Raw genomic sequence first — 26,482 nt, forward strand, 5'->3', positions numbered from 1 at the left:
AACTGCTGGAGTCATAGGATAGCTCTATTTTCAACTTTTTGAGGAACCTCCATACTGTTTTAGACATTGGTATGTTTCTTAAACTGAAAGATTAAAATCAAGACTTCATGGTAATTTATTTAAATCTAATTCACATTAAGTTTACTTTCAAAACTATTTTGAAGATTTTTGTGAAGGATATGTAGACTTACATCTAATAAAATTCAATAAAATATAAATTGAAAATAGCCTGAAAAAGAAGACGATGCAAAGATACTAACTAGGAAAGTAATTGTATTTGTACTGTATCATTTCATTAAAACCACCTTAAGACTTAGTGACAGCAACGATTTATTTTTTCTCACAAATCTTTGGGTTTGCTGGGCTTACCTAGGTGTATTTTCTTCTGGTTTTACTTGGTATCATTAATTTGGCTGAAATAATTTGCAACTAAGGCTGGAAAATCCAAGATAGCATCATACAGATGTCTGGGGCCTTGATGCTATCTGTTTCACTGAACTTTCTCTCTACATGTTCTCTTCATTCCGTTATTTAGACTGGATTTCCTTTCATGATAATAGAAGTTTACCAAGAGAGTGATAGAAGAAAATGTGAGACCTTTTGAGAACGTGGCTTTAGAACTCATACACCATGATTTTTGCCCTCATCAGAGTTACAATTCTGTCCCAGATTAGGAATTGATGAAAATAGACTCCACCTTTTGACAGGAGGATTTATAAAGAATATGTGGCTCTATTTAACCTACTACAGTAGAATATACTTAGTTGTTGAATATAAAATTTGTTTCTGAGCTGCCTGAAAATGAGGGGGAAATAAGACACTAATGTTATCAAAATAAAGAACAAATACCAGAAAATTTGATTTGTAAAATCCCTTTATTTTTTCAATAATACTTGCAATTTTTAAAGAATTTGAAAAATGTGAAAGGAATTAAAATGTACTACAAATCTAATTATCCAGAAATAACCATTATAAGTTATAAAACGTGTCATCTTTCTATTCTTTATGTTACAGATAGAAGAATGTATGAATGCTTAACTAAGTGAAAGAAATAGCTATACAAAACTGAAATAATACTCTCAAGCTAATGCAGAAGCATTTTATTTCATTTAAATAGAAAAAAAAGAAAGTGGGGGCACCTGGGTGGCTCAGTGGGTTAAGCCTTTGCCTTCGGCTCAGGTCATGATCTTGGGGTCCTGGAATCGAGCGGTCTCCCTGCTCTGTAGGGAGACTGCTTCCCCCCCCCCTCTCTCTGCCTGTCTCTCTGCTTACTTGGGATCTCTGTCTGTCAAATAAATAAATAAAAATCTTAAAAAAAAAAAAAGAAAGTGAATGTGAGATCATATTATAAGATATGTGCTAAACAGGTCTCTCTCAAGTTTAAAAATAAGGAAAATTATTAATACGTTAGTCATTTTTTAAAATGATTTTATTTATTTATTTGACAGAGAGAGACACAGCAAGAGAGGGAACATAAGAAGGAGGGGTGGGAGAGGGAGAAGCAGGCTCCTTGCTGAGCAAGGAGCCCGATGTAGGGCTCAATCCCAGGACCCCAGGATCATGACCTGAGTAGATGGCAGACGCTTAATGACTGAGGCACCCAGGCACCCCGTTAGTCATATTTTTTACTATCTTTTTAAACTTTGGAGTTCGTCAAACTTCTGCTATGAAAGTTAACAATATTAGCACTACTGTATAACCTATCCTCTTTATACCATCAAATGTCTGATTATTATATAATTTAAAAAAAAACTTTAATTGAACCATATCTAGTCTTCAGACTATTTCTGAATAGTAGTCTTCAGACTACTTCTGAACTTATTTCAGAAACCACTGCAGAGATGTAGAAAGAGAAGTAAAGTAAGCCCAGACTGTATCAGGTCTAGATGGACTTGAATAGAGAAAAATGGAGAAATAAAAAAAATAACGACAATTTATAATCTTTGTTGGAATGCCCTGCTTTTCCCTCTTAGATTTTATTAAATATCCAATATTGGACTTTTTTTATAAGCTCTTAATTTATAGTACTTCCTATATTTCATTTATTTTTAAGAATTTGATGCTTTCTTCCTCATTTTTTATACTGCATAAATACCCCAAACTGCAGTGTGTTTCAATCAATAACAAATCTGGTCCATGAATTGAGCTTCAAAATTTTCTTCTTGATTGCTGAAATGAATCTGCATTTCCTCACTATATATGAGGTATTTGGTATGTGGATGTCTTAAGTGGACTAATAAGTTCTTCTGCCTGTGACAGTGTTACCATTTTGTTTCAGGAGACCCTGATAGATTGGTGTGATGAAAAGGAACTTAACTTGATATTAACAACTGGAGGAACAGGGTTTGCACCACGAGATGTCACTCCAGAGGTGAGATAGTATGTGCTTTTCTCATATTCAAGAAGTAGGCTATTCATATTATCATTCATCTTTTTCACTGTTTTATATTATTTTTAATTTTGCAAGGCAGAACAAGAGACTTGTGGTTCTAAGAATGTAAAAACTTTGCTGTGGAAGAATTGTTATATAAAAAATGTTTCTTGACTTTTTTTCTTTGGATTTATACAAACATGATATAAAATGAGGAAGATTGAACTAGTCCAGAAGATAACTTTGCTTTTGTTTAGTGGTCTGTGATAGAAGTTGAACTTCAGGTGTATTGTTAAAGGAGGTGATAGCAGAACTTTAACTCTTAGCTTTGCTTCTGGTCTGATGTACTTTGTTAATGTAATTCAAAATCATCTGATTTCTCTGTTCTTGAGATACCCTTGTCATTGGTCTTAAAGCACAGGAAATTACAATAGAATATATATACCATATTTATAGTACTTTTGAAGAGAATGGATTCCATAGTTTGTAATTCTAATGTGAATTTAAATGCAAAATTTAATAAGCCAAAAAGCAGAATTAATATGTAGGCTTTATGCCACAAGAATCTTACCTTAAACCTTTGCATGAGGAGAAAAGTTAGGGAGAGAATGAAGAGTAGGCAGTGATCAGTGATACAGGGAAAAGAGTCTTTTTTTTTTTGAAGGAAGCCATAAACCTCAGAATCATATGCAGACTTAATCTTACCACTTGTAATATTGTTTCCTTTACCTCCCAAAAAAGTGTTTGCTGGCTGAATTTCAACTTAATGTTAAAATGTCCTTCTATTTTCAAACCAATATATGATTTTATCTACTGTTTGATTAATACAAGACATTTCTGCTCTGCATCTATTAAGTATTTACTCTCCATCTTACGCTATCATAGTAGTTTTCAAACTTTGGCCTGCACCACAATCAAACTAAGGGCTTGTTAAAACAGATCATTGGGCATACCCACAGAGTTTCTGATTCAGTAAATCTGCAGTGGGTCCTGAGCATTTGTATTTCAAACAAGGCCCCAGGTGATGCAGATGTTTTGGGCCCATCAACCATACTTTCAAACTTTAAAAACCACAGATCTAGTATATGAAAATGGAAATTTTTTTCACAAATTGTAAAATACTTTCTATTCTTCTATGTAAAAATTGTGACAGAATATTTTGGGATATTTTTATGATTAGATTTATAACGTGGTTTGATTTTAAAGCAATCAGAATAGAGTTGTAGTGTTTTCATGACTAAAAAAGAAGTCATTCTTACATAATAAGCTTCTGGGTGTTAAGGGGAAATGGTCCTTTGGCCAATTTTTACATTTCTTTTAGACTTTGAGACTAACTTAAAAAGTACAATTGGAAGGAAGCCATCTCATGTAGAGGTGTGTTTGTGTTTTGTTTGTAAGAAAATTGCTTACATATGTGAAGAATTTTTGGAGTCTGGTCGTTCTGCTAAGTATTTGAAGTAAATGACCTTGACTTTATATTCCCTATTTCTTCTGTGATAATTTAATAATATTGTATCATTTCTTTTTATATCAGAAAGTAAGTTCCTATGGAATTTATTTATAACCAGATAACATTATTTTAATTAGGGGAGAATAAATCTCACAGAGTTAAGTATTTTATATTCTGTGGTGTGTCAAGTTATTATCAAAATGATAGACTGAAAATATAAACCTTTGAATTTTGGTTCTGCTACTTATTAACAGGGTGACCATAGACTAACTATTGAACTCCTGTGTGCCTCAATTTCCTATGAAATGAGGCAAACAAAAGCGCCTATGTACAAGGGTAGCTGTGGGATTCAATGAGAACTATTTCTGGCATGTTAGTAAATGCTATATGCAAGGGTTAACTTAGTAAGGGTTAATTTTTTTTATTAGTTGCTACATAAATACTAAGTGAACAATTTGGTTAGTTGGGTTTTGTTTTTTTTTTGTTTGTTTGTTTTTTGTTTTTTTTTTTTGATACGTAACTACCAAATAGAGAAAAACAGTCTTATCATAGATTTAAAGTATATCCATGAAATCTTTATGATCTTGTTATTTTTAAATTTTGATGTAGTAAGTTTCATATTTTATCTTTTTTCATCTTATTGTAAATCAGAGGTCTTAAATTTCTACCATTCTAATATGTGTTTATCCCATCCACTTTTTTTTAAGTACTGTTAGTTGATAAGAATCTCTTTCCCTGACCATGTATGTTTTATAATATCAGAAATTAAGAATCCCTTTATTCTTAAATGAATGAAGTCTCAGTTACCTTAAAACCTTAGAGGTGCTATTAAATTCTTACATTTAAAATGCCTATAGCAACTACCTACGTAGAGTTGTATTTGAGTGTTTTCTTTAAATAAGTTTAAAATATACATAAATGGGTTTTTCTTAATCTTTTTTTTTTTTCAGAATGGGTGACTTACCAATTGTAAATATCTTGATTTTTAATGGGTTTCCTTTATTTCATATTTTATATGTAAATACATAGGGTGTGACTATCTACAGCGGAAGTCCATAGAACTGTTAAGCATTTGAAAAATAAACAAACATAAAAGCAATGTAAGTCCAACCAAAAATAATTCTACTGATTTCCTATCTTCACTATACATTTACATGCTTGTCATTCTTCTAATATCCAAATTAGAACACTGGATGCCTGCTAGGAACCCAGAAATATAATTTGGGTTCTGTGATAATACAGTTATTTGTCTTTAACTAGTTTGTCTTAGGTAATTGTGCTTAAAAAGAGAAGAAACCATTTTTAGACTACATTTAACTATAGATAACTTAGATTTACAAAAATTTTTAAGTATTCAAGTTATAGAAAACACATATTAAATATTAAGGTAAAATAATAAAAAACTTCTCCACTAAGGTATAAATATTTTACAGTCAATAATTGACAGTGAATAGTCTAATCTACAAATACAAGGGACAATTGTTTGTGGAATGTGTGTGTTGTTAGGAAGAAAATGGGGGAAACAAATAGAATAAATGAAATAAAGCAATCTAAACTTATTGTCGGTGGGTATGAACCCTAGAGAAAATGAAAAGTTTAATAAACTTGGGTTTCTTTCTAGGTCTATTAAAAAGGAAAATGGAATAGCAACATCAGTAAAGTATATCTTTTCTCCTTTTTTTCTTTTTAATAGAAATAAGGCAATTGGAATCAATCTCCCTAAATTATGAAATTGTTTCTGTTTTTGGGCCCTGTATCATAGAATATGGTTCATCTGATATTTGCATGCTTTCTGGCCTGCTCCCTGCCTCTAAAATGAAAAACTCACAAAACTTATTTTAGAGTTTATTTTAACATAAAAATCTTTATTTTTTTAAAGAATAGATTTTATTCTTTCTCCACCATCAGGGGCCTGTGGAGGCTGGCTGGGAATGGGACTCCTAAAATGCCAAATAATGTCTGGAAGGCTGTGGTCCAAGGCCATTTTGCTGACTATTAGCGGGGTCTTCGTAACCAGAGGGAGTACACAGCTCTTCTTTAAATCTAAGGTGTATATACTCGATTTGAAACAGAATTCTATCTAGGCAAGAGATGTGCTTATGTGTACAAAGCAAAGAACAACACAGTGATTCCTAATGGCAAACCAAACAAACCAGAGTAAAATGGGAAAAGTAACCTGTGCTCATGGGAACAGAGACATGGTTTCTGCCAAATTCCGAAGCAACCTTCCTGCTAAAGCCATGTGATGCTGTACCCCTCAAGGATTTAAATTTAATGAAAAGTAAATAAATAAGGGTATATAAAAAAAAAAAATAAGGGTATAGAAAAAAATAGATTTTATTTTCAGGGCTCCTGGCTGGCTTAGTTGGAGTAGCATTTGTTTGACTCTTGATCAGCAGGTCATGAGTTTGAGCCCCTCATTGGGCATAGAGATTACTTAAAATAAATAAATAATTTTTTTTTTAAAGAGTAGATTTTAGTTTCTGTTACCAAAGGTTGAATAATCTCTTGGCATTGGTGAAATGCTAGTAATTGTAAAATTCTATAGAATATAAGAATCCATTGCTATATAAAGTATTACCTCTTTGTATCTCATTATTAGTTAAAAACAATATATGTCCAAAATAGGTCTTGTTACATCAAGAATCTTATTATTCTTAAAAAGTAAAATTAGGGACTTATAAGTGAGATGAAGTGAAAACCCTTTAGACATAAATTCTAGAAGAGACTAAAAGATCAAGAAACTTTAAAAAATGTATATATCATTACAAAGAAATGTTTTATAATATGTTATGGTAAATTTGAAAATATTAAACTATTTTATATTAATAAGGTAAAAATAACTTTAAGCATTTTTAGATTTTTATGCTACATCAGAATAAAGGGTTGGGTACTAATATTTTATCTTGATCATAAATTAAAGAGTTAAATAGAAGCCCAGCATACATCTTAATTCTCATCCATTCACTCATTCATTCATTAAGCTTTTTATTTTTAATCCTTGATATGTATCCAATGCCATACTGGGTACTGGAGTTTTAAAAAATTAATAAGACATTGTCTCTATTCTCAAGAAACTCTTAATTTGTTTTGGGAGTTGGTAAAAGTCCTATAGACCAAACCAGCCTGTCTTTTTGTTGGTGTTGGTGTTGATGTAGCTTATGAGCTAAGAATGGATTTTGTATTTTTTTAAGTGGCTGAAAAAAAATCAAAAGGAGAATAATACTTTGTGGCACATAAAAATTGTTTGAAGTTTAAATTTCAGTCTCCCTAAATGAAGTTTTATTGGAACACATCTACAGTCATTCATGTATGTAATACCTGTGGCTACAACAGCAGAGTTAAAGAGTTGCAACCAAAACTTTTCCTTTTACATGAATATTTTTTATATCAAAATCTACATTTTTCTAAAATTTTTGCTATTTCTCCTTTTGATTATTTAATTCTGACCAATTATATCAGGACACTTTTGTTATAAATTATCTGAGAACAATACTTTAAAATTTTTTTAAGAGTGAGATTTTACTTAATGCATCACAAATCCATTAGTTTGATGAATTTTGGAAATTCAAAATTTTATATATAATTTAGAATAAAAGATCTTTTACTTTTGTTATACTGTATTGTCTATGGAGACAACGTGACAATACAATTCATTATGGCAGAAAAGTGTTTTGTCTTTGCTCCTTTTAAAATTAAGCATTTGAAAAATGAAACCCAACATCATTTCAGATTACTAAAGAAAAAAAAAGTAAATGTCAATTTTTAAAAAGCCCATAAAAAATGTGAGTTTTAAAAAAATGTGAGTAAAGATGTCATTATCATTCAACAGACCAACAGTCAACAAACTTTTTCTGCAAAAGGTCAGATGTTAAATACTTTCTGCTTTGCAGGTTATAAAGTTTTAGTTGCAACTATTTAACTCTGCTGTTGTAGCCACAGAAGTAGGTTCATTATGGAACTGAAGAGGCATCTAACAAAATGACCAATGCTAAAAGGAATAGAATACTCAAAATTTGGTACAAAGGATGGATTTCTAGGATTATGGATTCTGGAAGACATATTCTGTTTATAGCCCATAATATTTACATTTCTTTGGAACAGATTACTATTTAAACCATTTTATAAATATTTTCCACAAAAATATCAAATCAAAGAAAAATTGTTTATTTTGTGAAATTTGTTTTATAATCAGTGTTTCACAATTTACACATTTCATTATTTTAGGTGTGAGTGTACTGTAAGCCAGGGATCATTTTATGCAGTCATTTTTAGCCATTTTTCTTTCAAAATTATAATGCTTCAAAAGTAAGAATACTATATAAGTAAAATGTAGGAGACATCCTAGACCTGAGTTACTGACTATACTTAATGATTCTCAATTTGTGACTTGTGAAAATCAGTGAGAACATTTAATAGCTTCACCTAAAAGTTAACATTGGACATTTTGACAATCAGAAAAATTCTATATTACAGCAGAAGCATAGAAAAACATCATATGTAACAATTTCTGTTTTTGAAAGAAAATTTAGTCACTAACGTAAGACTTTTAAATTATGTAGTTGCTTTCAAGTATATATAATATTCTTCAGGAAACTTTATTTCCCTGGGAAAATATCATATACTGATATTCTAGAACTCTATAAATATTTATTTTACAGTGCTAGGAATTTTTTTTTTTTTACTAAGTCCTGTTATACATGCTAGAACTAAATAATGACCATATTGAACTAGGATTTTGAGTACCTTAAAACTGTTCTGTATTAATAAGATAACTCAGCAATATGAAATTGATAAAACCAGGATATCAGAAACCCTTGTAATTGAAGTATTTTAAACTAGATTGAATAAAATACATCACTATTCTATGGTCAGATAAGGTTACACTTTATGCTATTTTAAGCTCTTCCTTTAATTTTTATGAAATAGTCCTGAACATAAGAACTATGTTACTATGTCTTACCTTTGTCAAAACATGGTGGGATGCAATATGATATAGTGGAAACACTAACAATATAGAGTCAGACATGAATTTGAATCTCAACTCTACCACTAAGTATGAAATTAAGGCAAATTAACCTATTCCAACTTCATATTTCTCATTTGCTAAATTAGCTAATGCCTTCCTCTCAGGGCTATTGTTTCTAGTGATTGAGATTATAAGGTTAGCCAGTAATAATCAATAACACTTATATATAGCATTTACTATGTGTCAGCAGCTATTTTAAACATATGTTAATTCATTTAGTCTTCAGATGTATGCTGGGCTTCTATTTAACTCTTCAACCATATGAGGCAAGTACAATTTTATATCTATTTTAAAGATGGAGAAACTGAGACACAGATGAATTAATTGACTTGCCCAAGGTTATCCTAACTGAGTGAGTAAGTGACAATAATGCATACAAAGCATCCGGTATAATGCCTGGCACCTTTGTAGATGTTTGGTAAATGTTCATTTTTTTTTTCATTACCCTTTCCTTCCTCATTTAATTAATATTACCTATTACCTCTAATTAGTTGTGGCAGCCCCAAATAGTTCAGCTATTAACCCTTGTACTTCTGATATCCTTAGTTAGCTACTGACGTATGTTGTGGATAATCTTAAAAAATAAAGATGTGAGTCAACATTTTCCTACTGCTACTTTCAGGCTTGGGGCAAAGGAAAAAGATTAAGAGTTTCTATACTGTATAGGATATGAAGAATGAGGCTTAATAGTGCAGTTACATTAAGTAACTCTTGATATCTTACCTGAACCTATGTATTTTAAGTCTCTAATTCCTCTGTTGTTTAAAGTTCTTGGAATATGGCTTGAATCAGCTGAGATATATGATATTCAGGGTAGCTTTTCCATAACATTCCACTTTATAGCTGGGGTTTGTAATTATTTTGCATATCCATTAAAAAACAGCATATGTCTTAGAGTATAGGCACATTTATGAGCTATCAGATTGCTAAAAACATCAATTATAGTTTTTGTTCAGTTTAACAAGTATTTGTCAAGCATCTTGGGCTTCACTGAGTGAGTACTATGAAGTACATGTACTCCTAAAACAGTCACCTGACAAATCAAGACAGTATAAACCCAATATCAGAAATGTGCAGCCAAAAGAGTTCTTTAAGGAGAAAGATTAAGAGAAAGCTAAAATTAATTTTAGTTACAATTAATCAGTACTTAAAAAGTAATCAGCAAAAAATTGGGGCAGGTAGTAGTAAAGTTAAAATTGAAGAAGAGAGATAGGATTCAGATTAGGAGAGAAGAGGAAGGACATTACTACTGGGAATAAGAAAGAAGGAGAAATGTATGATCAGCCTACAGAGAAAGATAAAATTAAGAAAATCCTCCTGGCTAGAATCCTGGCTAGAGCAGAGGATTCATTTTACATAGAAAGATGGATAAACTAGACCTCTTATTTTAATCTCTTTCTTAGAACATCTAGAGTAGCACCATCTGTAGAGATTTAAAAAAAAAAAAAAAAGCAACTGTCCTAATTCTGAGACTCCTTAGAAGACAGAATTCTTAAGTCTAAGTCTACTATAAACCAGTACACACAGTAAAATCACACCATCAAGGCTCTTTAAAAGCAGATACTTTTTGAGATGTCATTTATTTAAATACACATTAGCATATTCTTCAGTAGGGCTAACTTCATCATTTTTGAAGATTTTTTAAAAATATTTTTTGTTTTCTTTTGTTTTTAAGTCCTGATTTAATCTACAGACCTAATGAATATCCACACCATTATTTGCAGATAAAACTGAAACTGCTGTGAAGCATCAAGTTCTAGTTTTTTGATTTGTTGTTTGGAAACATTTTTCTCATCATAGATTTTGTCAGTGATGTGTCTCAAATTAGCTTAGTGTTTTATATAAAATTACAAACTATGTAAAAAAATAGAGAAATCACAGTATCTCAGAGTTTGAAGAGAATTCAAAGGCCATTATGTTCAAAGTCCTAGCATACCCTTTTCATCATTCCCAACCTTTGTCTGAACATCTCAATTGCTACATCTTCCATCTGGAAGTTTGTTGCTTTTGCAACTCTGTTGTTTGAAAGTCCAGACATATCAAACTGAAACCTGGCACCTTATCATTTCTACCCCATGGTTCTAATTTTTCTGTGCACTGTACAAAAGAATGTAGATTTCCTTTTTACATGATAGTTCTCCTAATATTTGAAGATAAATACTACATTTACCCCTTATGTCCAGTTACTTTTGTATTTTTTTGCATGCATTTTTTTTCTCATTAAACACAGAATGTGTTCCCATGATATTCAATCTCTGTTTTACTTATGCATTAAAAAGAAAGGCTCCTTGGTATTATTGTACCAGGGGAAAGGTAAAGATACAAAATTCAATAATTTAGATAAAGTAATTAGGGCAATAAGTGACATTGAATTTAAAACTATTATGTTGAAAGGCTCCTATTACATATAGTAAAAATAAAGGTACATTGTTCCTTCAGGTCAGAATTGTAAAATTTTGAGCATAAGGCAAAACCAAAAATTTCATACATGAAGAACCTATATATAAAATACTGTCTTCATTCCCTTAAGTATGTTTCTTAATTGTATGCCTACTCTGCATCAGAATATGTACTGACCTTTTAGGGGCCCTTAAGATGATCATCATCAGTAAACATACAAATAATTACAAATACACTTATTATGCTAAATTCCATATCTATTTAGAACTCTTACTAGAGAAGTAGTATTGCCCATATAAACTATTTGTGAGGCAGCGTAACACAGTCTTTAAGAGTACAGACTACTTGGATTTGAATCCTAGATCTTCCTTTTACTAGTGACCTTATACAACTTACTTAACTTGCTGTACCTCAGTTTTACTATGTGTAAAATAGAAAGAGTAAGAGTACTTACCTCATAGGGTAGTTATACTATGTGAATTAACATAAGTAAAACTAAAAAAGTATATACTTGCTACATAAATATTTGCTATTATTATCTACAATATAAATAGAGCTTTAGCTTAAAAATGAGTAGATAATGGTTGAATAAATATTGAAAGAATTTTCTCTAGGGAAAAAAATCCAGTAGGATAGAACCCGAAGTATACAATGGTATAGCTGTGGGAAAGGAGTTGATTGTTCTATAAGGACGAATTGATATAAGAGGACATAAATCATATTTCTTTATGAAGATTAAAGATAGCATTATAGTTCTGGGTGTCATTGAGATGATTTAAGTGTTTCCCCCTTACCTTCTCCACCTCTTTCCATAAATTTGATTGTTGTATATGATATACTTGTATGTCTTAATCCTTAAGGTGAAACTTTATGTAAGAAAGATAAGTCAGGTGATTATGAGGTGATTTTGAATAGGGTTTTGCAAGTTTTTAAAATACTTTTCTATAAAACATGGGCATTTGAACCAATGAGAAAATAACTGTTAGTTTTGAATATTGTATAAATATAATAGTCTTTTTATAATGTGTCTCTTGCTTGTGGTGATTCAAGACTATAGTTGTTTAGGAGACCACATTATAATGAGGTCAGCTTAGTATAACCCCATTGATGAAGTTCAAAAGAGATTCACATCATACCAGTTTCCCACTCCTGTTAAACAGGATATGTTAAATAGGGTATTGGTTGGATAAGAACTCTGTTTGTGGGCCTTATTTACTTTCTCATTCCCTTCCTTTTGCCATTTTTAAGACTTACTTTACCTATGATATATCCTATCATTAAGATGAGGCTGCTTTTATAGGGTCAATAGATCAATGAATATCACCACCAGTATAAGATAACATTTAGAGGAATAAGAAGGCTACTTTTATAGATACTAAAAGCAAATCCTAGTATAAATGCGTCTTCCCTCCTAGGTGTCTTGGGCAGAAGCAGCAATGGTATTAACAATGCTCTAGTTTAGCATTGCTCAAACTTTAGTTATTACTCTTTGCCTTCTAAGTATAAAATATCTTTGGACAGGAGTCAGCAAACTTATTCTTTTCAGGTCCAGGCAATAAATACTTCAGACTTTGTGGGTTCTGTACTCTCTATCATAAGCATTCAACTCTGCCAGCCCTGTGGCACGAAAGCCACCATAAGATGATATAAATGAATGAGCCTCACTGTGCCCCAATAAAAATGTATATATGGATACTGAAATTGGATTTCATTTAATTCCCACATGTCATGACATACTATCGTATTTTGTTTTTTTCCAATCATTACAAATTTAAAGATCACTCTTAGATTGAAGACGATGCAAAAAACAGGCAGCAGGCAGGAATTGTTCCCTTGGCTATGATTTGCCAAAGCCTATTTTAGAATATTCCTACCGTATAGTGTACTAGTATCTCCTCTGTTAATCAAAGGCTCATAATATGTGGGCTTTTAGAAGAATGCTCTGAGAATTTAAGAGAGAGAAAGGTGATGCACCACAAGAAATTAACACTTAATAGATTCAAATATATCTTGAAAGCCTACTGTATATATGCCAGGCATTGTTCAAGATGCTGTGGATATAGCAATAAACAAAGAAGTCAAAAGTCCCTGCCTTTATGAAATTTACATTCTAGTGGACGACAAAAATATAAGTAAACAAGTAAAATGTATAGTATTAGAGATGGTGATAAGTACTGTGGATAAAAATAAACCAGGGAGAGTGAATAGATAGTGTAGGCAGAAAGCAGAGTTGTAATTTTTAAAAGGCCATTAAGGAAGGCTTTAATGATAAGATGACATTTGAGCAAAGACATAAAGGAGATGGAACAAGCAATGGATCATGTAAAACCTGTATGCCACCATTAGTATAATGGAGAGTTTTGAACAGAGGCACTACATGATTTGACTTATATCTTAATAGGGAAACAATTTAGGAAGCTATTGAAATAATCCAGGTGAAAAATAATAGTGACTTAGACCAATGATAGAGGTGAAGGTACTGAGAAATAGACTATTTATATATTTTGAAGATAGAGGTAAGAGATGAAATAAGAGCAAGAGAGAAGTCAAGTATAAGACCCAGGGTTTTGACTTGGGCAGTTGGAAAGATGGAGTTGTCATTTACTGGAAAAGACTGTGGGAAGGGGAGGTTTGACGAGAAACATCAGTTGTAATTTGGTCATAGAAATGAACTGCTTTTAGATATCCAAATGGAGATGTTAAATTGGCAATTAAACACATGCATTTGGAGTTCAGAAGAGAAGTCTAAGCTGGAGGTACTTTTTTAAAAGTCATCAGCATCTTCATGGAATTAAAATCCATGACAATTGATGAGATCACCAAGGTATTTACTAGTATTATTACTTATTTATTGGTATTACTGCCCTTGCTTTTTTTCCTCATCCACTTTCAAAGAGGTAGGTAGTTTCTAGTAACTTATCCCCTCTGCTCACTCACAAATAGCAGGGATCCCACTGAATCAGAAACCTGACCTACACAGGAAGTACTATTAGTTGGCCATACTCAAATTTTGCCATGGTATAAACATGGGAGTGAGTTTTCCCAAGTACCTCCTTGCTGGAAACGTTTGCACTGGAGGTAAGTGTGAAAGGGGAGGCTGTGGGAAATGATGGGGTGAGGGCTTCCTAAACCTTTCCCAAACCTTAAAAATTGCTTGATTCTGAGGAATGGGGAAGGTTCAGGCTGGTTCTTATTTCCCTGAACCAGTTCATACAGCCCTAAATTTGACCTGCTTTCCTCAAACTGGGAGTCAGAAATCCCTTTTCTCTTCTGTTTTTCTGCTGCAGAAATTCCCAACATTCCCATTTTGTGGGCTCCAGAAAGGGGTAAGCGAAGACTTCAATCCCAGCCAATCATTTCCAGATTAATAATTTTTAGTGTTTTGGTTTGTTTTTTTTTTATCATCATAAAGAATGCTTGGACCCATTTTTCCCATCCATTTAATTTCCTTGTGGATTGTTATGTATCTATGTTCTAGGATCATTCTGTATCCCTGGGCAATAGAGTTCAGATTCATCTGCTATTTCCATTTGTGTGCTATTCTCTTGTGGATTCTCATATGCAGTTTATTGATGACTGTTTCCTAGATGGAAGAAACCCAGTTCAGGAGACTGCTTTATTCTCGATTTCATCTTTTCCTGAATGGTGTTTTTGTTCCCCAGCTAACAGCTCTTCCCTACCCTACACAACCGCTTCTGATGATCTGTCATTGCTTCTCTGTTGTTCTGTCTTACTGCTTTGACTGCCTTTGATTTTTGCCTCTACTTTTTGCCCCACTTTATGCATCTGCTGAATGATTTGCATTCTTCACTTACTGGTACTTTGTCTATCAGCAAATGGCCTGATACTGCCATATCCATCTGCTACTTTAGCTTTAGACTACCCAGCACTGTTTATCTGCTCTCCTACCATTCTGTATCATGGCCTTCCAAGTGCTATGCCATCTGCCTGCTTGATCTTGCCCTGTCCAATCTATGCCTGTAATATTTTAAGTAGGTTCATATTGTTTAGCACTTCTGCTACCTATCTCCACTTGTCTTATGCCACTAAGTTGGACTGCTAAGTTTGCTTGACTACTGTCTCCTTTACCTATTTGCTGCACATGGCTGCTCCATTAATTAACCTGAGACATTGCATTCATCTCCTCTGTACTCAGCCTTGCAACTTGCTGATCAGCTCATATTGCCTCCTTTATACTTTTCTGCATCTGGTAAATCACTGGCGTTATTCCTCTGTTGTCTTGTAACCTTGATCAGATTTTATTTCCAAGAAAAATGTTGCCTACATATTGTCCAAACATGTCTTAGAAATAGGAAAATACTTCACTTTTTAACAGTCCAGTACAGTTTACTCCTAAACTGACTTTTCAACTATCACCCATCCTTTCTCCTTTTTTATACAATTCCACATTCTTCCCTTTATTTAGCAGTAGATTTTTTTCAAATAATGTATCATCTTTGCTTCAGTTGACCTTTCACATCATATATTATGTACTTTATTTTCTTGTATACAGGATCTTTCAGTGATTTTCCATATATTAAATTTATTTCCTGGTTTATTTTCCATGTTCCAGGGCTTCATGAGGATGAGTTATTCCTATTAATTTTATCATTTTTAATAAGACTGGAAGAATTTCTTAAAATTTAAAGTAACATCTCCAAAAATAATAAATTTAGTTATAGTTCTTTGTGGTTAGTTTAAAGTAGCTTTCCACCCTGCTCCATTTTTCCTTTGAGAATATCATTTCTCAGCCGCCCCATAATTTATGTAATATCAGTTCTTTAGATATCCTTTTGATGTATTTATCTTTCCCTCCTTTTAGACTATATTTTCTTGTGTGTAGGTAAACTTTAAATTGACATTTTCCCATTATTTGCTAAGTGCTTGACATTTAAAAAGAACTTGAAATACAAAATTATTTGCTCGAAGCTTGATGTCTTATTTACTTATATTTAAATGAGAAACAAGATCAAACAAGAAGTGGAGAAGAATTTTGCGAACAATTTCAAGAGTCTAAGGATATTGAAAGTGGGGTGTGGGGTGTGTGTGTGTGTGTAGATTTGAGGTGTTCCTTGTGTGTAGTTGAGAAGTGTACTTTGTGTGTATGTATCCACAACATCATTGTGCTTGAAGTGTGGAAAATTCTGAGTATCCATATTAAATTTTATTTTACTTTTATGAAAAATGAAATGGGAAAGGGAAGAAACTAAAAAGAGAGTGATAAATTTAGGGAGTATAGAAAAAGAGTATGGACATTTTTTTTTCCTTTTCCTTTAACAATAAAGGTAAAATTAGTATGAAAAAAAAAGCTAGTGTAGGAAAGTCAAGAAAATAATTTCAGTAACTTTTAATTTTTTTATTGTGGCAAAATGCACATGACATAAAACTTACTGTTTCAACTCTTTTAGGTGTACAATTCAGTGGCATCAGTACATACAACCATTACCACTATGTGTTTCCAGAACTTTTTTATCGTGCAAAACAGAACTCTGTACCCATTAAATAGTAATTCCCCAAACCTCTTTCCCCACCTCCCAGGCAAACTCTGTTTTAGTAGCTGTCTCAGAATTTGCATATTCTAGGATTTGCCCCATATAAGTAGAATCATTTAATTTTTGTCCTTGTGTGTTTGACTAATTCACTTAACATAGTATTTTCAAGTTTCATCCATATAGAAGCATGTATCAGAATTCCCATCCTTTTAAAGAGTAATATTCCATTTATGTATATAGTACAATTCATTTATCCATTTCTCTGTTGATAGACAACACTTAAGTTGTTTCCATATTTTGGCTATTATAATACTGCCATTAGCAGTGATGTGCAAGCGTCTGTTTTTCTTTCCATTCTTTGGGTATTTACCTCGAAGTAAACTCCATAGCTTTAGTGTCCTCTTGTCTAAGAGGACACTAAAGACCTCAGGGGAACTGTAATATGTTCCCCTAAAAGTAATATGAAAGATGGTTAAGTCCAAGCTAGTGTATTAAGAGCAGAAGAAATTATAAACTTTTAGGAAGACACAGAGGACCAAGTGAGATTTGGAAGACCTTATATTTTAAGAATGAAAGGGAGAATGAAACTGGGCAGATAACTGATATTTGCGGAACAGCAAAATGATTCTGAAGGACATTGAATTAAAAAAATAAACCAACTTAAGGACAGATGATGGCCTTTTTTGAGATGGAATATTTCATGCTCTTTTAAAGAAGTAAGCATTTGAAAGGCAAGTTTTAAATGAAGATAATGGGATTGACATGAGGCAGCTAGGTTATATTTAGAGGAACCAAATATAGGAAGAGGAATTAATTTTAAATTCACTGGTACTCAATTCTGGATACCCAGTTTTCTACCTATAGAGGTTTTGCTAGAAAGATTCCTTTGACCAACCCTCCCGAGATTCTGATTCAACAGGATGGAGATATGGTTTAGGTAATGTGTGTATGCATGTGTGTGTGTGTGTTTAATCCACTGGTAAAATACAATGTGAGTTAAATTGAACTCTATGTCATAGTGTCCTAGACCTTGTAAGAGTTAGGAAAGTTGGAAAGAACTGATCCTTGTCTTCAAGGACTTTAAAACTGAAGTAGTTAAATATGCAATAAAAATGATTTAGGAAAGAAGACTTTCAATCCATTATGTGATAATGTTTTCACATGTTAACAATTTTTTGGTGATTATACACACTTTGTCTAGCTTTTTTCAGCCATGGTTTCTCATCTAAGCTATTAAAAGCAAATGATTTGAGGAACTTTCAATTCTCCCAAAAGTGATACATAAACTAGTACTCTTTCATATGCATAGGAGAGAAGTGAATTCATTACTTCCAATAATTCTCTCAGAACCTATTTTTAAAAGGCTTGTCTGTGCTATGTAATCTATTAGGAGTATGTAACACAAAGATAAGGGTATATTCTCAAGGAGCTTACATTACAAAAGAGGGAAAAAGACATTTAACCAAAAAAAAAAGTGTTTCTAATATTTCAAAATTTTGTTATTTTCTTCTGGTTCTTCAGAGAAAATGTTGAAGGCAGAGTAATTTTATATAAGGAAATCCTTTCACTTCTAAGCTTCAGTAATTCAGAAATAAGAATGTCTTCTATAATTAATGCCTCATTACAACTGAAGGATTCTGGTAATAGTCTAATGCCAGTAAAAGTCTCTAATTTTAAAACCTAGAGCATTCAGTAACAATTAGTGATTTCATTGGTAGTTGTTAATAAATAGCATTATCTAAACCCTATGTTATTAATTTTATAGTAAAAGAATAGAGAAGGCCCAGAGAAAAATTGATAACTAATTTTCAGGAGGTTGTTCTTGAATGTTATTGCAAACAAAATGGGGTATTCTTCTCTTGGGTATGTAACTATATACCAATATTGAAAATGTTTGGGAATTTAATTTATTCTCACTGCCAACTAAAACTTGCTGGAATTCCTGGTGTTAGAAGATTCAGTCATATTCATTGGTTTTTATTAGGAAGTCAATTAATTAGTCATCTGAGTTAGGAATTTATTGATGGGTACCATCAAACTTGAGAGCAGTAAGCTTCATTCACATTGCTCACTAATTCACAATGATTGCTTTAAAGGAATCTCTTTAAAGTGCTATACTTAAGTTTTACTAACCTATTTTTTTCCTCCCATCTCCTGATGTCCTACTAAAATTATTTATTTTATCAGCATAGCTGAAGGAAGATCAAAGTTCTCATGTCAGGAGAGAAGCACCAAAATAGAAATTATATCCAGATTTAACTTGTTTACTTAAGAAAGTGAATAACTTTAAAAGATGTTGTTTCACTTGTATTTATTCTGGAAAACATTTTTATGCAAACTAAAGATTACACAGAAATTTTAAGGTAAGGTGTAAGATCTGGGATAAAGAAAAATATAAATAACGTTTTATTAAACTCATTTTTATTAGTAATAAATATACTTTTCTTTTTCTTGTGATCCTGTTTTTATTTGAAGGAAAGCTAAACTGAAAATAGTTATATAATGTGGGTTTTTTTTTTGTGAAAGTTAACTTGAAAAGGCAGTTTCCCTATCACGCCCTTATTAGGACTCAAATCTTTTTTATACTTAATAACAAGAAAATCCCCTAAATTTCCTTAATATCAGGAAATTCTTTGTAGGCAACTACACCTAACAAACAAGTTGTCATTCTTTCCTGAAAACAGTGGGACGTATTCAGGATCTTGCAGAGGAAGATATAGCTTCCTTACATAAACATTTTGGGGAGGTAGTTTTACTCCTTTGATTTTGAATATAGATGGTGACAACAGCAGACACTAATAGTCTCTACATCCCCTAATGTCTTTCTCTTCTCTTTGCTGTCCCACCTTCAAATATTTCAATGTTGCTAGCAAAAATTAATGTATTACACCTTTGGCACAGAGATCCAGTGGAGTGAGAAAGATCATTGAGAGAAGTTCATTGCCTCATCTATGGCAACTATTTGATACAAAGATCCCTTGTGTATATTTAATAATATTTAATTTCATGGATATCAAAATTAGTACTTGAGTAGTTCACTAGTTAGATATTTGAAAGTTTACAAAATACAAGCCATCCCAAACATGTTGTATTTATCTCTGAACACATTTTAGATTTCTTAGAATATTTCATCTTTATGAAGAAATAGAGATTATGTTCTATTCATGTCAGCAGTATTAAAACATCTTAGATGTTCAGGAATCAATATTTCTTTGGTTTGTCCCTAGCCATACTATAGTAGTAAATATGCATTTACTTTGGAGTTAAAGGTAATAATCCCAATGTAGATATCTTAAGCAAATATTCTGAAAGAAAAAAATCTCTCAGAAGTTAAATTTATTTTTTCTCATTCTCAACCCAATGCCTTCTGGCCAAAATTAAGATTGATCTTGTGAGGAGGTAAAGATAAAATGCCTTTTAGTATATCTTCTCATTATGGTTAGCTACTAAAAATAAAACTTAAGGGGCCCCTGGTTGCTCAGTCAGTTAGCCTCTGCCTTCAGCTCAAGTCATGATCCCAGGGTCTCTAGCCTCACATCAGGTTCTTTGCTCAGTGGGAAGCCTGCTTCTCCCTCTCTGCCTACAACTCCCCTTGCTTGCTCTATTTCTCTGTGTCAAATAAATAAGTAAAATCCTTAAAATATAAATTAAAGTAAAAAATAAAACTTAAGACCATCTGCAGAGAGCTCCTATTTTATTAACGAGAAAATTTGTCTTCAAATTTCCATAACTCCCAGTTAGTGTTAGAATATTAGGAACACAATATAACATAGTATTTTGCATGTGGTGAGTATTCAATAAGAGCATTAAATGGTGACCTTTTTATTGTGACACAATATTTAAAGTATTAAAGATGAGATTAAAGATAAGAAAAGAATATGGTCATTTATGAAAAAGAAAAGGTGGAGATTTTCAAGTATTTATCTTGGCTATTATTAATAACATTAAAAGAAACAATACCTGTATTTTCCTGAGTATAGATTTCTGATTATCCTGTTTTTTCCAAAAAAAGAATTTGGAAACATAGGAAGCAAAATGAAGTAAATAAAAATCATGAATAATCTTGGCACCTAATTATTGCCTAGGACAAAGTGATTAGTCTTCACATTGGGTACCCATCATAGATACAGGTTTATATCTTGGGTTTCTTAATAACATCATCCCAACTGTGTTACCATATCTACTAAAATTTACAGTTACTGTGTGCCAAACATTGTGATAAGCACTTTATATACTTTATATATTATCTTATTTAATCATAACAAAGCTACATGAGTACCACTTAATAAAATTAGTTTTAGAAAGATTAAATCATGAAATAACCTGGATCCCAAAGCTAGTAGAAGGTAACAGAATTTGGATTTCAACTAGGTAGGTGGTCTTGACTGCACAGCCCTTGCTTTTTAACCACTCTCCTTTTTATATAAATTAAGCTTTTTTCCATTAATAACATTTCTACCAAAAAGGGGAGGATTGTCAATCACTACAGAGTGTAAACAAGTTATGATTAATTTAAGTTCCCTATCTTAACCATTTAGGCTTTTTCTTATTTCCTATCATAGACATTCTTTTTATATAAATTGTCAAACTTTTCTCTTTTCTCAAACTCCATTCACATAATAATACTCAATTATTTCCTTGATTACCCTCTTACAGCAGAGGTCAAGCCCAAAAACAAAGGCATGCCGTTAATAAAGTACAAACATACTATTTTCTAACAGGCTAGTTATGCCCTTTGAGAAGTTTTCTTTTTTTCCATAGCTGATGCACAATAGTTTATTTTCTAACTACTCTTTCTTTATGGAATGTTCATGTTAAATACTTTATGTACAGAAAATTATGGAACCTTAATATTCTAGAATTAATTGTCCATTCATAGCTATAAATCTTGCAAAAATTTATGATTAGGACTTTGAAAATACATAGCTACTGTAGTAGTTACTTTAAAAAAAAAGAACAAATACTTCTATTTATATAATTTTTTTTTCCTTGGCAAACTCATTTTTCTTAATGGGCATTCCAAAAGAAAGAATATTCTAGCATACAATTAATGTGAATTACCATTTGATTACCTACGTGCTTAAGGCATTTCATACACTTTTTCAGGTAGGTAGAGCATAATTCCCCTCCATTGTTCAAAACAGCTTTTTTTTTTTTTTTAACTTGCTGCTAACATGCAAATCACTTCATGCCCCAAGTTTTTTAGTAAGTGAATTGTTTAACACCTGGCTTGAATTTTTCCACAGAAACTTTTATTTATATAAGTGAGTCTCAACCTGGGGATTTTTTTGGACCCTGAGAAACATTTGGCAAAGCCTAGTGACATTTTGGTTGTCAGAACTGAAGGAATACTACGGACATTAGATGAATAGAGGCCAGGGATGCTGGTAAACATCCTGCAATGCACTGAACATTGCTTACAACAGAGAATTTTCTGGCCCAAATTATAATAGTGCAGAAATTGAGAAATCCTCATTTACATAGTATTATTGAGTACTTACTTACTGCCAGGCACAGTGTTTGGGGCTGGGGACACATGGATAGAAAGTTATGATCATAGCACTCAGGGAAGTTACATTATGGTTAGGAAATGGAAAGAATTTGGTAAATAAACTGTAACATGATCATCAGTATAGTAATGGTGTGTATGTAATGTATTAGGACCAGAATAAAGTCCACCTGGGGAGTTAGGGAAATTTTCAAAGAAGTGATATTGGAACTGTTATTATTGTTGTTTTTATTATTATTATTTACCTTTTACTTTAAGTTTACAAAAAGCACACAAATAGCATAGTTACAACTTAGTGGATTTTCAAAAAATGAACATACATGTGTGACCAGCATGCAGATCAAGAAACCAGATTATCAGCATCCCAGATTATGCCCCCTTTGTGTCCCTTTCAGTAATAGCCCAACCCTCAAAAGTATTACAGTTTTGACTTTCAGCATCATTGATTACTTTTGTTTTTAGTAAACTTTGTACAAATGAATCTTACACTGTGTAATCTGTTGTGTCTGGATTCTTTTGCTCAACATTATGTTTCTAAAATTGATTTGTTGCATGTAGTTCTTTGTTCATTATCACTGCACACAGTAATCCATTGTATGAATGTGCCAATATGTATTAAAGAAACAATTGCTGAAATCCTAAGTCTGCCGATAGATCAGTTTGGCTGCAAAACGGGTTTTGAAGGGAAACTGGCAAGAGAGAGCCCGGAGGTAGGTAAGGCCAAATGAGGGACACTCCATGTCATATAAAAGGCGTTTGGGTTTTTTCTAGTAAAAAATAAAGACTTTTTTGAAAGATATTAAATAGCAATGAATGTAATGAGACCATTTTGGCAGCAAAATAGAGAATGGATTGAAGGCTATTAACATTAATCAGGAGGCTATTGAAATATTCAAACAAAAGATGCTGAGTACCTATTGGCAGACAAAGGCAGAAAGAAACATGACTTTCTGAGGCTAAAATTAAGTGCACTTTTTGACTAACTGGGTATGAAATTTGAATGGTATAGTTTTCTAAGCCAACCTTCAAAAGCCTATGTGTGTTACTAAAATACAAAATGTATACAGTAAAGAAAAATAGTAGAATTCAGTGTTAGCAATTAAAACTGAATTCAAAATAACATCCAAATTTATACTGTTTGAAATTGTAGAAAAACATATATCATTAGTTGAAAATTAATAAACTGATGAAAATCTTCATGGAGAGTCTGTAAGAATATTGGCTACAGTGTAGCACAAGTCTAGACTAATGATACTGGCTTTTTATTTATTTTCATTTTAATTTGAAATTTGTGACTTTTTTGTTTCATATATTCACTTTATCTTTCACTAAATTAGTCATGAGTACAGTGGGTTTTATCTTTTTTTTAACTCATTTACTCATTTAGTCCTGAGTAAAGTGGTTTTTGGCTCAAGAAATAAGATGAGACAAGAAGTGTGTGTGTTGGTGTATACACCGAAAAGCAGGAATTGAGAGAGGGAAGAAAGAAAGGAGTTAAAATATTGTATCCATATGAATAAGAAAGAAACTGTCTGAGGTAGAGTTAACAGAGTTCCCAATTGTTATTGCTAGGTCAGAAGATGACTGCATTTTACTTTTGTTTATGCGTGTATCCCTAGAGAGAATAAACACAGTGAGTCAGAAAGTTCCCCATAGTCACCAAGCAACAGCATCACTTCGGAGATGTACTTATTGCTGATACAGTGGTTAAGAGAGTTGGCTCTTTGTGACCCAGAAAATGAGTGCAATTAGCTTTTGATAACAGAGCACTCAGTGTTTATGAAGATGAACATCTCTAACATGATTTTTTTTAAGTTATAAACCCTTTATAGATATGATTATTCACCTAGAAAGCCCAAAAGAATCCATTGAAAAAGTATTAGAATCAAGAAGAGTTCAACATGGTGGCTTATTTTTATAATTTACCTTATAAAAATCTATATACTAATATTACTTCAGTTAGAAACAACCATTAGAAAAAGTAACAGTAGGGAGCACTCCTGGGTGGCTCAGTTGCTTAAAGATGTGACTCTTGATTTCAGCTCCAGTCATGATCTCAGGATGATGAGACTGGGTCCAGTGTCAGGCTCTACGCTGTGTGTGGATTCGCTCTCTCCCTCTTCGTCTGTCCCTCTCCCTCTCAAACACCAGCTCCTGTGCTCTCTCTCTAAAAAAAGTAACACAAAAAGATCTTATTTGTGGAGCATCTGAGTGGCTCATTCATTAACCGTCTGCCTTTGGCTCAGGTCGTGATTCCTGAGTTGTGGGATCAAGCCCCACTGTGAGGCTCCCTGCTCAGCGGGGAGCCTGCTTCTCCCTCTGCCCCTCCCCCTGCTTGTGTGCAGGCACTCTCTCTGTCTCTCTCTCTCCCCCTCTGTTAAAATAAATAAATAAAATCTTTTTTTTAATATCTCATTTGCAGTAGAAGAAAAAAGTAAATTTTATAATACCCAAGAATAAACTAAAGGAATTTGCCAGACCTGAATAAAGAAAACTTTATTAAAAGACACAAAATACCGCCTTAATGATTAGGAAATTATGCTGTATTCTTAAATGCAAACATTTTTGTGAAACCGTCAATTTACCTTAACTTGATTGATGAATGTGATAAAATTCCCAGTGGATTTTTGGGGGAATATATCCAGTTGACATATAAACAAAATTTTAAAAGAACAAATTATGGAAACATTTAGTGATTTCTTTAAGTAAAACAATGAGAGGGCCTTAATCAGGTGTAAAAACATAATATAAAGCACAGTAATTAAAATACTTGGTCAGAGATAAAGTCAGAGATAAATGACACCAAATGATATTTCATTAACATAACTATCTATAAAATTGGAATTTAACATATTATAAATGTGACATTTTAAGAAATTAAAGGAAGGAAGGGTCAGTCAATAAAAGATGTTGAGAAAATTGGCTATCCATTTTGGTGGAGATTGATCGTGCAACTTAAAATTAAACTATGAATGAGTATATATTTAAACATTAAAAACTATGTTTATGATTTTAAAATTAAGTTATTTTAATGATCTTTAGGTAAGAGAAACCTTTTTATGAATGAGACATAAAAAAGAAAATATAAAAATATTGATAGATAGTCCTATCATTAAGCATTGGAAACCTCTTACTGGAAATGCCAATTAAGCAAAAATTGTTACAAATGTTAAATGTTAAAAGGTAATATTTGCAAGAGATTCAACTGCCAAAGTTTTAATATTTTTAATTTGTAGAAATTTCTTAATAATTCAACAGGAAGAACATGGACACCAATATAGAATACTAGGCAAAAGATATAATCAGGCAGTTTGCGGTGGGAAAGAAGCAAATTGTTTTTAACTATGTGCTCATTATAATTGGTAAGGAATGTACAATTCAGAAATATTGTATTGCTTTGTACAAATCAGTAAAATAGCTATTTAAAACAGAGATTGTCTGGTAGTGGCAAGGTTTGGGTGAAAAGACCATTGTTCAGAGTATAAACTGGTACCATTTTTCTGTAGGGCAATCTTCAATTTATTGAAAATTTCAGTGTAATGTTATTAAAGACATTAATTTTATAGGGAATAAAACCGTTTACAAAGAGGTTACAGCCTGGAATAATTATTGTTTTAGTACTTTGGAAAACCTTCCCACTGTAGAAAAACTTGATCCACTTTAAGAGCAAATAACCTGTGAGGCATGCCATTGTAAAAGGACATATACACTGTCTTTAGAGTTACTTTCCCTCCCAAAATACCATGAGTTGGAGGTCAAAGTAGTAGAGAACAGGAGCCAGAACTATAGGAAACCAGGACTTTGGACACAGAGGAGATACCCTGATGGCTGTAGCTGCACTATTGGTGAGATATTTAAGCTTGGACAAACAACAATATGTGAAATTCAGCCTGGGATTCTCTAAGTCTGTGAGACCACTGTGGGAGGCTGAAGTGGAACCAGTCAGTGCTTAAAGGTACCGTCTTGTTAAAGGTAGAAGCAGAAATAAATTTTCACCAAATGAAATTATTTTCCCTAGTTTAAGTAAACTCTACCCCAACAGATTAAGATCAAGTAATAATATTAGCAAAATCATTAATCAATAGGGGGACTGAAAAATGACAACTAGTAGGGCTGTCAAATACAAAATATAGCAAAGCCCAGAATTGGGTGGCCATTATCATTATTTTTCGTACCAGGGAACTTTCGTTTAGGACTAATGCTAAACCAGACAGGATGCAGGCACAAGAGA

General features: G+C 32.4%; 1 protein-coding gene across 14 annotated transcripts in view; it reads left to right on the plus strand.

The window, feature by feature from the left end:
• Positions 1 to 26,482, plus strand: part of GPHN (gephyrin) — a 641,151-nt gene that overhangs the window by 304,613 nt on the left and 310,056 nt on the right. For 8 of the 14 annotated variants that reach the window (XM_059182361.1, XM_059182360.1, XM_059182367.1 and 5 more), the window contains exons 4-5: positions 2,279 to 2,371; positions 14,538 to 14,576. In XM_059182361.1, coding sequence (XP_059038344.1) covers positions 2,279 to 2,371; positions 14,538 to 14,576 — 132 coding nt within the window. The remainder of the gene's footprint in view (positions 1 to 2,278; positions 2,372 to 14,537; positions 14,577 to 26,482) is intronic. The other 6 variants (XM_059182362.1, XM_059182368.1, XM_059182370.1 and 3 more) reach the window with 1 other exon arrangement.

Source organism: Mustela lutreola, chromosome 7 (assembly GCF_030435805.1).
Source record: "Mustela lutreola isolate mMusLut2 chromosome 7, mMusLut2.pri, whole genome shotgun sequence".
Classification (NCBI taxonomy): domain Eukaryota; kingdom Metazoa; phylum Chordata; class Mammalia; order Carnivora; family Mustelidae; genus Mustela; species Mustela lutreola.